General features: G+C 47.3%; 1 protein-coding gene across 6 annotated transcripts in view; it reads left to right on the top strand.

The window, feature by feature from the left end:
• FGD4 (FYVE, RhoGEF and PH domain containing 4) overlaps positions 1-11,399 on the top strand; it is a 150,513-nt gene that overhangs the window by 118,485 nt on the left and 20,629 nt on the right. For all 6 annotated transcript variants that reach the window (XM_044281149.1, XM_044281151.1, XM_044281153.1 and 3 more), the window contains exons 7-8: positions 10,202-10,358; positions 11,136-11,274. In XM_044281149.1, coding sequence (XP_044137084.1) covers positions 10,202-10,358; positions 11,136-11,274 — 296 coding nt within the window. The remainder of the gene's footprint in view (positions 1-10,201; positions 10,359-11,135; positions 11,275-11,399) is intronic.

An 11,399-nucleotide genomic window follows, 5' to 3' on the forward strand; every position in this document is an offset into this window, starting at 1 on the left:
ATATGAAGTGAAGAATACTGCAGCACTCCATGTCTTCTTCTAATAATTCAGGTTTCTTCACCAAAAAATGCAATGTTTCGACTTCCTACAGTCTTTAACAAGCTTGATACAGACTGTAGTAAGTCGAAACATTGCATCTTTTTGGTGAATAAACCTGAATTAGAAGATGACCTGGAGGCTGCAGTATTCTTCACTTGATACTGTCTACCAGGAGCCCTCAGACTAGGACCTGGCACCGCCACCTAATGTTCTCAGAGACTGTTGTTGAAGGACCGTAACTGCTGCTACGCCTTTTTTCTACACGTTATACATTCATGTGTTGCAGCTAAGCAACATTTCGAGACATGAGTATGAGGTTCTTAGTGTATGTTTTGCTTAAGCTGTATTAGCCCACTTGCCATCTTCACCACAACCTCCTTTAAGTGGATCCCTACACTATTGGATATGGCACCAGGTGATTGCTGCTGCCACATCACACATCTTTCAAGGGGACAACCACAGTGCCTCCTCCAATAATGCCAGAAGACTGTCTTTTATGACTAATAGGACCAGACGAGAATCCCTTCACAAACAGCGCTTCTGGCATAATACTTACCTTCACAAAGTGTAGAAGAGATAATATTCTTGCTACCGATAGCCACCACAAGAGGGAGCTCCCTGCACGTAGCATTTTTATTTCTCACTTAAAAAGGTTAGTCCTATATTCGTACAATCTTCCATACTGTCACCCAGCTTTCCCAGATGCAGAACTAAAAAAAAAAAAAAAAAGCACAGTAGAACTTTTTAAGAACATTTCTGCAGAGGACAACTCAAGGACTTTTATTCAATAGTGATATTTTGATTGTGGATGAAATTTTTTCTAGAACTTACATATTACTCTTGGTTAGAGTTGAGCGAACACCTGGATGTTCGGGTTCGAGAAGTTCGGCCGAACATCCCGGAAATGTTCGGGTTCGGGATCCGAACCCGATCCGAACTTCGTCCCGAACCCGAACCCCATTGAAGTCAATGGGGACCCGAACTTTTCGGCACTAAAACGGCTGTAAAACAGCCCAGGAAAGGGCTAGAGGGCTGCAAAAGGCAGCAACATGTAGGTAAATCCCCTGCAAACAAATGTGGATAGGGAAATTAATTAAAATAAAAATTAAATAAATAAAAATTAACCAAAATCAATTGGAGAGAGGTTCCATAGCAGAGAATCTGGCTTCCCGTCACCCACCACTGGAACAGTCCATTCTCAGATATTTAGGCCCCGGCACCCAGGCAGAGGAGAGAGGTCCCGTAACAGAGAATCTGTCTTCATGTCAGCAGAGAATTAGTCTGCATGTCATAGCAGAGAATGAGGCTTCACGTCAGCCACCACTGCAACAGTCCATTGGCATATATTTAGGCCTAGCACACAGGCAGAGGAGAGAGGTCCCGTAACAGAGAATCTGGCTTCATGTCAGCAGAGAATCAGTCTGCATGTCATAGCAGAGAATGAGGCTTCACGTCAGCCACCACTGCAACAGTCCATTGGCATATATTTAGGCCCAGCACACACACAGGCAGAGGAGAGAGGTCCCGTAACAGAGAATCTGGCTTCATGTCAGCAGAGAATCAGTCTGCATGTCATAGCAGAGAATGAGGCTTCACGTCAGCCACCACTGCAACAGTCCATTGGCATATATTTAGGCCCAGCACACACACAGGCAGAGGAGAGAGGTCCCGTAACAGAGAATCTGGCTTCATGTCAGCAGAGAATCAGTCTGCATGTCATAGCAGAGAATGAGGCTTCACGTCAGCCACCACTGCAACAGTCCATTGGCATATATTTAGGCCCAGCACACACACAGGCAGAGGAGAGAGGTCCCGTAACAGAGAATCTGGCTTCATGTCAGCAGAGAATCAGTCTGCATGTCATAGCAGAGAATGAGGCTTCACGTCAGCCACCACTGCAACAGTCCATTGGCATATATTTAGGCCCAGCACACACACAGGCAGAGGAGAGAGGTCCCGTAACAGAGAATCTGTCTTCATGTCAGCAGAGAATTAGTCTGCATGTCATAGCAGAGAATGAGGCTTCACGTCACCCACCACTGCAACAGTCCATTGGCATATATTTAGGCCTAGCACACAGGCAGAGCAGAGAGGTCCCGTAACAGACAATCTGGCTTCATGACAGCAGAGAATCAGTCTGCATGTCATAGCAGAGAATGAGGCTTCACGTCACCCACCACTGCAACAGTCCATTGGCATATATTTAGGCCTAGCACACAGGCAGAGCAGAGAGGTCCCGTAACAGACAATCTGGCTTCATGTCAGCAGAGAATCAGTCTGCATGTCATAGCAGAGAATGAGGCTTCACGTCACCCACCACTGCAACAGTCCATTGGCATATATTTAGGCCTAGCACACAGGCAGAGCAGAGAGGTCCCGTAACAGACAATCTGGCTTCATGACAGCAGAGAATCAGTCTGCATGTCATAGCAGAGAATGAGGCTTCACGTCACCCACCACTGCAACAGTCCATTGGCATATATTTAGGCCTAGCACACAGGCAGAGCAGAGAGGTCCCGTAACAGACAATCTGGCTTCATGTCAGCAGAGAATCAGTCTGCATGTCATAGCAGAGAATGAGGCTTCACGTCACCCACCACTGCAACAGTCCATTGGCATATATTTAGGCCTAGCACACAGGCAGAGCAGAGAGGTCCCGTAACAGACGATCTGGCTTCATGTCAGCAGAGAATCAGTCTGCATGTCATAGCAGAGAATCAGGCTTCACGTCAGCCACCACTGCAACAGTCCATTGTCATAAATTTAGGCCCAGCACCCAGGCAGAGGAGAGAGGTCCCGTAACAGACAATCTGGCTTCATGTCAGCAGAGAATTAGTCTGCATGTCATAGCAGAGAATCAGGCTTCATGTCAGCCACCACTGCAACAGTCCATTGGCATATATTTAGGCCTAGCACACAGGCAGAGGAGAGGTTCATTCAACTTTGGGTAGCATCGCAATATAATGGTAAAATGAAAATAAAAATAGGATTGAATGAGGAAGTGCCCTGGAGTCCAATAATATATGGTTATGGGGAGGTAGTTAATGTCTAATCTGGACAAGGGACGGACAGGTCCTGTGGGATCCATGCCTGGTTCATTTTTATGAACGTCAGCTTGTCCACATTGGCTGTAGACAGGCGGCTGCGTTTGTCTGTAATGACGCCCCCTGCCGTGCTGAATACACGTTCAGACAAAACGCTGGCTGCCGGGCAGGCCAGCACCTCCAAGGCATAAAAGGCTAGCTCTGGCCACGTGGACAATTTAGAGACCCAGAAGTTGAATGGGGCCGAACCATCAGTCAGTACGTGGAGGGGTGTGCACACGTACTGTTCCACCATGTTAGTGAAATGTTGCCTCCTGCTAACACGTTGCGTATCAGGTGGTGGTGCAGTTAGCTGTGGCGTGTTGACAAAAGTTTTCCACATCTCTGCCATGCTAACCCTGCCCTCAGAGGAGCTGGCCGTGACACAGCTGCCTTGGCGACCTCTTGCTCCTCCTCTGCCTTGGCCTTGGGCTTCCACTTGTTCCCCTGTGACATTTGGGAATGCTCTCAGTAGCGCGTCTACCAACGTGCGCTTGTACTCGCGCATCTTCCTATCACGCTCCAGTGCAGGAAGTAAGGTGGGCACATTGTCTTTGTAGCGTGGATCCAGCAGGGTGGCAACCCAGTAGTCCGCACAGGTTAAAATGTGGGCAACTCTGCTGTCGTTGCGCAGGCACTGCAGCATGTAGTCGCTCATGTGTGCCAGGCTGCCCAGGGGTAAGGACAAGCTGTCCTCTGTGGGAGGCGTATCGTCATCGTCCTGCCTTTCCCCCCAGCCACGCACCAGTGATGGACCCGAGCTGCGTTGGGTGCCACCCCGCTGTGACCATGCTTCATCCTCATCCTCCTCCACCTCCTCCTCATCCTCGTCCTCCTCGTCCTCCAGTAGTGGGCCCTGGCTGGCCACATTTGTACCTGGCCTCTGCTGTTGCAAAAAACCTCCCTCTGAGTCACTTCGAAGAGACTGGCCTGAAAGTGCTAAAAATGACCCCTCTTCCTCATCCTCCTCCTCCTCCTCCTGGGCCACCTCCTGTTCCATCATCGCCCTAAGTGTTTTCTCAAGGAGACATAGAAGTGGTATTGTAACGCTGATAACGGTGTCATCGCCACTGGCCATGTTGGTGGAGTACTCGAAACAGCGCAACAGGGCACACAGGTCTCGCATGGAGGCCCAGTCATTGGTGGTGAAGTGGTGCTGTTCTGTAGTGCGACTGACCCGTGCGTGCTGCAGCTGAAACTCCACTATGGCCTGCTGCTGCTCGCACAGTCTGTCCAGCATGTGCAAGGTGGAGTTCCACCTGGTGGGCACGTCGCATATGAGGCGGTGAGCGGGAAGGCCGAAGTTACGCTGTAGCGCAGACAGGCGAGCAGCGGCAGGATGTGAACGCCGGAAGCGCGAACAGACGGCCCGCACTTTATGCAGCAGCTCTGACATGTCGGGGTAGTTGTGAATGAACTTCTGCACCACCAAATTCAGCACATGCGCCAAGCAAGGGATGTGCGTCAAATTGGCTAGTCCCAGAGCTGCAACGAGATTTCGCCCATTATCACACACCACCAGGCCGGGCTTGAGGCTCACCGGCAGCAACCACTCGTCGGTCTGTTGTTCAATACCCCGCCACAACTCCTGTGCGGTGTGGGGCCTGTCCCCCAAACATATGAGTTTCAGAATGGCCTGCTGACGTTTACCCCGGGCTGTGCTGAAGTTGGTGGTGAAGGTGTGTGGCTGACTGGATGAGCAGGTGGAAGAAGAGGAGGAGGAAGCCGAGAAGGAGGAGGTGGCAACAGGAGGCAAAGAATGTTGCCCTGCGATCCTTGGCGGCGGCAGGACGTGCGCCAAACAGCTCTCCGCCTGGGGCCCAGCTGCCACTACATTTACCCAGTGTGCAGTTAGGGAGATATAGCGTCCCTGGCCGTGCTTACTGGTCCACGTATCTGTGGTTAGGTGGACCTTGCTACAGATGGCGTTGCGCAGTGCACACTTGATTTTATCGGATACTTGGTTGTGCAGGGAAGGCACGGCTCTCTTGGAGAAGTAGTGCCGGCTGGGAACAACATACTGTGGGACAGCAAGCGACATGAGCTGTTTGAAGCTGTCTGTGTCCACCAGCCTAAATGACAGCATTTCATAGGCCAGTAGTTTAGAAATGCTGGCATTCAGGGCCAGGGATCGAGGGTGGCTAGGTGGGAATTTACGCTTTCTATCAAATGTTTGTGAGATGGAGAGCTGAACGCTGGCGTGTGACATGGTTGAGACGCTTGGTGACGGAGGTGGTGGTGGTGGTGTTGGTGGTACATCCCCTGTTTGCTGGGCGGCAGGTGCCAACGTTCCTCCAGAGGCGGAGGAAGAGGCCGAGGCGGCAGCAGCAGAATAGGCCGAGGCGGCAGCAGCAGAAGAGGTAGCAGGGGGAGCCTGAGTGACTTCCTTGGTTTTAAGGTGTTTACTCCACTGCAGTTCATGCTTTGCATGCAGGTGCCTGGTCATGCAGGTTGTGCTCAGGTTCAGAACGTTAATGCCTCGCTTCAGGCTCTGATGGCACAGCGTGCAAACCACTCGGGTCTTGTCGTCAGCACATTGTTTGAAGAAGTGCCATGCCAGGGAACTCCTTGAAGCTGCCTTTGGGGTGCTCGGTCCCAGATGGCGGCGGTCAGTAGCAGGCGGAGTCTCTTGGCGGCGGGTGTTCTGCTTTTGCCCACTGCTCCCTCTTTTGCTACGCTGTTGGCTCGGTCTCACCACTGCCTCTTCCTCCGAACTGTGAAAGTCAGTGGCACGACCTTCATTCCATGTGGGGTCTAGGACCTCATCGTCCCCTGCATCGTCTTCCACCCAGTCTTGATCCCTGACCTCCTGTTCAGTCTGCACACTGCAGAAAGACGCAGCAGTTGGCACCTGTGTTTCGTCATCATCAGAGACATGCTGAGGTGGTATTCCCATGTCCTCATCATCAGGAAACATAAGTGGTTGTGCGTCAGTGCATTCTATGTCTTTCACCGCTGGGGAAGGGCTAGGTGGATGCCCTTGGGAAACCCTGCCAGCGGAGTCTTCAAACAGCATAAGAGACTGCTGCATAACTTGAGGCTGAGACAGTTTCCCTGGTATGCATGGGGGTGATGTGACAGACTGATGGGGTTGGTTTTCAGGCGCCATCTGTGCGCTTTCTGCAGAAGACTGGGTGGGAGATAATGTGAACGTGCTGGATCCACTGTCGGCCACCCAATTGACTAATGCCTGTACCTGCTCAGGCCTTACCATCCTTAGAACGGCATTGGGCCCCACCATATATCGCTGTAAATTCTGGCGGCTACTGGGACCTGAGGTAGTTGGTACACTAGGACGTGTGGATGTGGCAGAACGGCCACGTCCTCTCCCAGCACCAGAGGGTCCACTAACACCACCACGACCATGTCCACGTCCGCGTCCCTTACTAGATGTTTTTCTCATTGTTATGGTTCACCACAACAACAAATATATTATTTGGCCCAATGTATTGTATTCAAATTCAGCGGGATATAAATTTGAGGCCTAGTATTTAGGCGCTGGGTGACCGGTATGGATTTAGTGACAGAATTAGACTTGGAAATGCACAGAAGCGTGTGTGTGAAGTTATTCTGAATGACCCAATGTGCACCTTGAATATTATATACCCTTTTTGGGATAGATTTCAAATAGCTCTGATATAGCAGGAACCACTAAATTATGAAATTGCTAAATTGGGAATTGTACTTCAACCCAGAACAAAAAATGTGCTTTGACGGGCACTAAATAACTTTCCCAGCTACAACAGTACAGCGGTAACGAGAGATTTAGAGGGATTTAAATTTGAGGCCTAGTATTTAGGCGCTGGGTGACAGGTATGGGTTTAGTGACAGAATTAGACTTGGAAATACACAGTAGCGGGTGTGTGTGAAGTTATTCTGAATGACCCAATGTGCACCTTCAATATTATATACCCTTTTTGGGATAGATTTCAAATAGCTCTGATATAGCAGGAACCACTAAATTATGAAATTGCTAAATTGGGAATTGTACTTCAACCCAGAACAAAAAATGTGCTTTGACGGACACTAAATATCTTGCCCAGCAACAACAGTACAGCGGTGGGTAACGAGAGATTTAGAGGGATTTAAATTTGAGGCCTAGTATTTAGGCGCTGGGTCACCGGTATGGATTTAGTGACAGAATTAGACTTGGAAATGCACAGAAGCGTGTGTGTGAAGTTATTCTGAATGACCCTATGTGCACCTTCAATATTATATACCCTTTTAGGGATAGATTTCAAATAGCTCTGATATAGCAGAAACCACTAAATTATGAAATTGCTAAATTGGGAATTGTACTTCAACCCAGAACAAAAAATGTGCTTTGACGGACACTAAATATCTTGCCCAGCAACAACAGTACAGCGGTGGGTAACGAGAGATTTAGAGGGATTTAAATTTGAGGCCTAGTATTTAGGCGCTGGGTCACCGGTATGGATTTAGTGACAGAATTAGACTTGGAAATGCACAGAAGCGTGTGTGTGAAGTTATTCTGAATGACCCTATGTGCACCTTCAATATTATATACCCTTTTAGGGATAGATTTCAAATAGCTCTGATATAGCAGAAACCACTAAATTATGAAATTGCTAAATTGGGAATTGTACTTCAACCCAGAACAAAAAATGTGCTTTGACGGACACTAAATATCTTGCCCAGCAACAACAGTACAGCGGTGGGTAACGAGAGATTTAGAGGGATTTAAATTTGAGGCCTAGTATTTAGGCGCTGGGTCACCGGTATGGATTTAGTGACAGAATTAGACTTGGAAATGCACAGAAGCGTGTGTGTGAAGTTATTCTGAATGACCCTATGTGCACCTTCAATATTATATACCCTTTTAGGGATAGATTTCAAATAGCTCTGATATAGCAGAAACCACTAAATTATGAAATTGCTAAATTGGGAATTGTACTTCAACCCAGAACAAAAAATGTGCTTTGACGGACACTAAATATCTTGCCCAGCAACAACAGTACAGTGGTGGGTAACGAGAGATTTAGAGGGATTTAAATTTGAGGCCTAGTATTTAGGCGCTGGGTCACCGGTATGGATTTAGTGACAGAATTAGACTTGGAAATGCACAGAAGCGTGTGTGTGAAGTTATTCTGAATGACCCTATGTGCACCTTCAATATTATATACCCTTTTAGGGATAGATTTCAAATAGCTCTGATATAGCAGAAACCACTAAATTATGAAATTGCTAAATTGGGAATTGTACTTCAACCCAGAACAAAAAATGTGCTTTGACGGACACTAAATATCTTGCCCAGCAACAACAGTACAGCGGTGGGTAACGAGAGATTTAGAGGGATTTAAATTTGAGGCCTAGTATTTAGGCGCTGGGTGACAGGTATGGGTTTAGTGACAGAATTAGACTTGGAAATACACAGTAGCGGGTGTGTGTGAAGTTATTCTGAATGACCCAATGTGCACCTTCAATATTATATACCCTTTTTGGGATAGATTTCAAATAGCTCTGATATAGCAGGAACCACTAAATTATGAAATTGCTAAATTGGGAATTGTATTTCAACCCAGAACAAGAAATGTGCTTGAACGGACACTAAATAACTCGCCCAGCTACAGCACTAGGGACAGATTTAGCTGGATATAAATTTGAGGCCTAGTATTTAGGCGCTGGGTGACCGGTATGGATTTAGTGACAGAATTAGACTGGGATATGGCCAAAAAATGAACAGACTATTGCTGGTTAAATGCACTTGGTGTGACAGCTTCACCCTGATGTAGGCTTTAGCCAAAAAACAACCACACCATTGAGGGTTAAATGCACTTGGTGACAGGCGCAGCTTGCCCCTGATTTTGTATATGGCCAAAAAATGAACAGACTATTGCTGGTTAAATGCACTTGGTGTGACAGCTTCACCCTGATGTAGGCTTTAGCCAAAAAACAACCACACCATTGAGGGTTAAATGCACTTGGTGACAGGCGCAGCTTGCCCCTGATTTTGTATATGGCCAAAAAATGAACAGACTATTGCTGGTTAAATGCACTTGGTGTGACAGCTTCACCCTGATGTAGGCTTTAGCCAAAAAACAACCACACCATTGAGGGTTAAATGCACTTGGTGACAGGCGCAGCTTGCCCCTGATTTTGTATATGGCCAAAAAATGAACAGACTATTGCTGGTTAAATGCACTTGGTGTGACAGCTTCACCCTGATGTAGGCTTTAGCCAAAAAACAACCACACCATTGAGGGTTAAATGCACTTGGTCGCAGCTTGTGCTGGCGCACCACAAGACACAAAATGGCCGCCGATCACCCCAGAAAAATGAGACTGACAAACGGTCTGTGCAGCCTAAAAACAGTGAGCAATTGAGGATCAGCAGCTCAATGATCCACAGCTGCAGATCGATCAGTTAATCAAGTCCTTTGGAGGAGTTAATCTGCCTAATCTCGCCCTACTGTCGCAGCCGCAACCTCTCCCTACGCTAATCAGAGCAGAGTGACGGGCGGCGCTATGTGACTCCAGCTTAAATAGAGGCTGGGTCACATGGTGCTCTGGCCAATCACAGCCATGCCAATAGTAGGCATGGCTGTGATGGCCTCTTGGGGCAAGTAGTATGACGCTTGTTGATTGGCTGCTTTGCAGCCTTTCAAAAAGCGCCAAGAAAGCGTCACAAAAGCGCGAAGAAAGCGACGAACACCGAACCCGAACCCGGACTTTTACGAAAATGTCCGGGTTCGGGTCCGTGTCACGGACACCCCAAAATTCGGTACGAACCCGAACTATACAGTTCGAGTTCGCTCATCCCTACTCTTGGTCCATTTACGCAGGATGGGGTCCTTTTCAGGCCTACTGCAGATTAGTTTCTTGGGTTTCTGGTGACAAAGAAATGTCAATTTTCTATTAGCAGGAAATGTCAGGCCTGATCTAGCGAGGGGCCTGGAGCATTGAATTTACCAGACACATTGTTAGTGCAGACACATAATTATTCCTGCTCTGATGCTGCATACTATTAAATGTCAGGCAGAGATCGAAGAGGCCATGATAAATGGCCCCAGCCTTTACGAGAAAATATACTGAATGCCATTTTTGTTATACTTTTGACAGGTCTATCAGCCCCAGAATTGGAGATATTTTACAAAAACTGGCACCATTCTTAAAGATGTATGGAGAGTATGTAAAAAATTTTGATAATGCTATGGAGACGGTGAAAACCTGGACGGAGCGGTCGGCGCAGTTTAAACATGTGGTTGAAGAAATACAGGTGAGGCCTCAGATGTACGGAATACATACCATAGCGCTATCTATATATATATATATATATATATGTGTGTGTTACAGTACTATGATGTAGTGACCTCTAGTGGTGAAGTTTAAAAATGCAGCAGTCATATTTGTAAAGATTTTTTAAGAAGATTTCTAGTTTGGTGTAAAATAAAAGACCTGGAAAATGTCTTTTGATATTTCAACCTCTGCTTACTGTCAGTGAATAAGCACATTCTTGTTTACAACCAGGGGCTGATAACCTGTGCATGTAAGCCTTGTCTCAGGGAAGGCTCTACACCCTTCAGGAAAGTCTACTAAGGGCAGGGCTTGCATTAACCCCACCAGTGTTTGACCTGGGACAACCCAAATGTGCTGGGACTGTCTCTGAAAATTAGAGACAGTCCCTGCAAATTAGGGACAGTTTCCAACTATGAATACAGACACAATTGTAGCAAACTTTCAGCTCTTTACAGGCTTTCAAACATTAGAGGCAAACATGAAAGCCCCCATTCACAGACAAAAAGCAGAGAGCTTGAAAATGTTGAGAACCTGAAAACATATATATTAGAAAGAGAAGAACTTCTCTATCCATAAACCCTAATGGGACAGGTTTGGCCCAGTTAGAACCAATAATTATAAGTATTTTTTAGTTAGATCTGTTTTTAGAGATGTTGGAGGACAACTAATCTTGCAAATCGCAGGTGACTGTAATATCATGGAGCATCTGATCATCCAAAGTCTGAAATATAGAAGTGTATGTACTTTCTTGTTGCAGAGGGAAGAAAAGTGCGGTAGCTTGACACTGCCGCACCATATGCTGGGGCCAGTACAACGGATACCACGATACGAGATGCTCTTAAAGGACTATCTGCGCAAACTGCCCGAAGACTCACTTGATCGAAAGGATGCAGAAAGTAAGATATTTATTGCATGTCGTCCAGATAGATCTAATGGCTGATGGCACCCCCAGCAATCGGCTGTAATATGTGGGGAATCCTGGAAGCAAGTGTTAGTTCCCCTGCAGTGCCCCCATGGGGGA

Source organism: Bufo gargarizans, chromosome 2 (genome assembly GCF_014858855.1).
Source record: "Bufo gargarizans isolate SCDJY-AF-19 chromosome 2, ASM1485885v1, whole genome shotgun sequence".
NCBI lineage: Eukaryota > Metazoa > Chordata > Amphibia > Anura > Bufonidae > Bufo > Bufo gargarizans.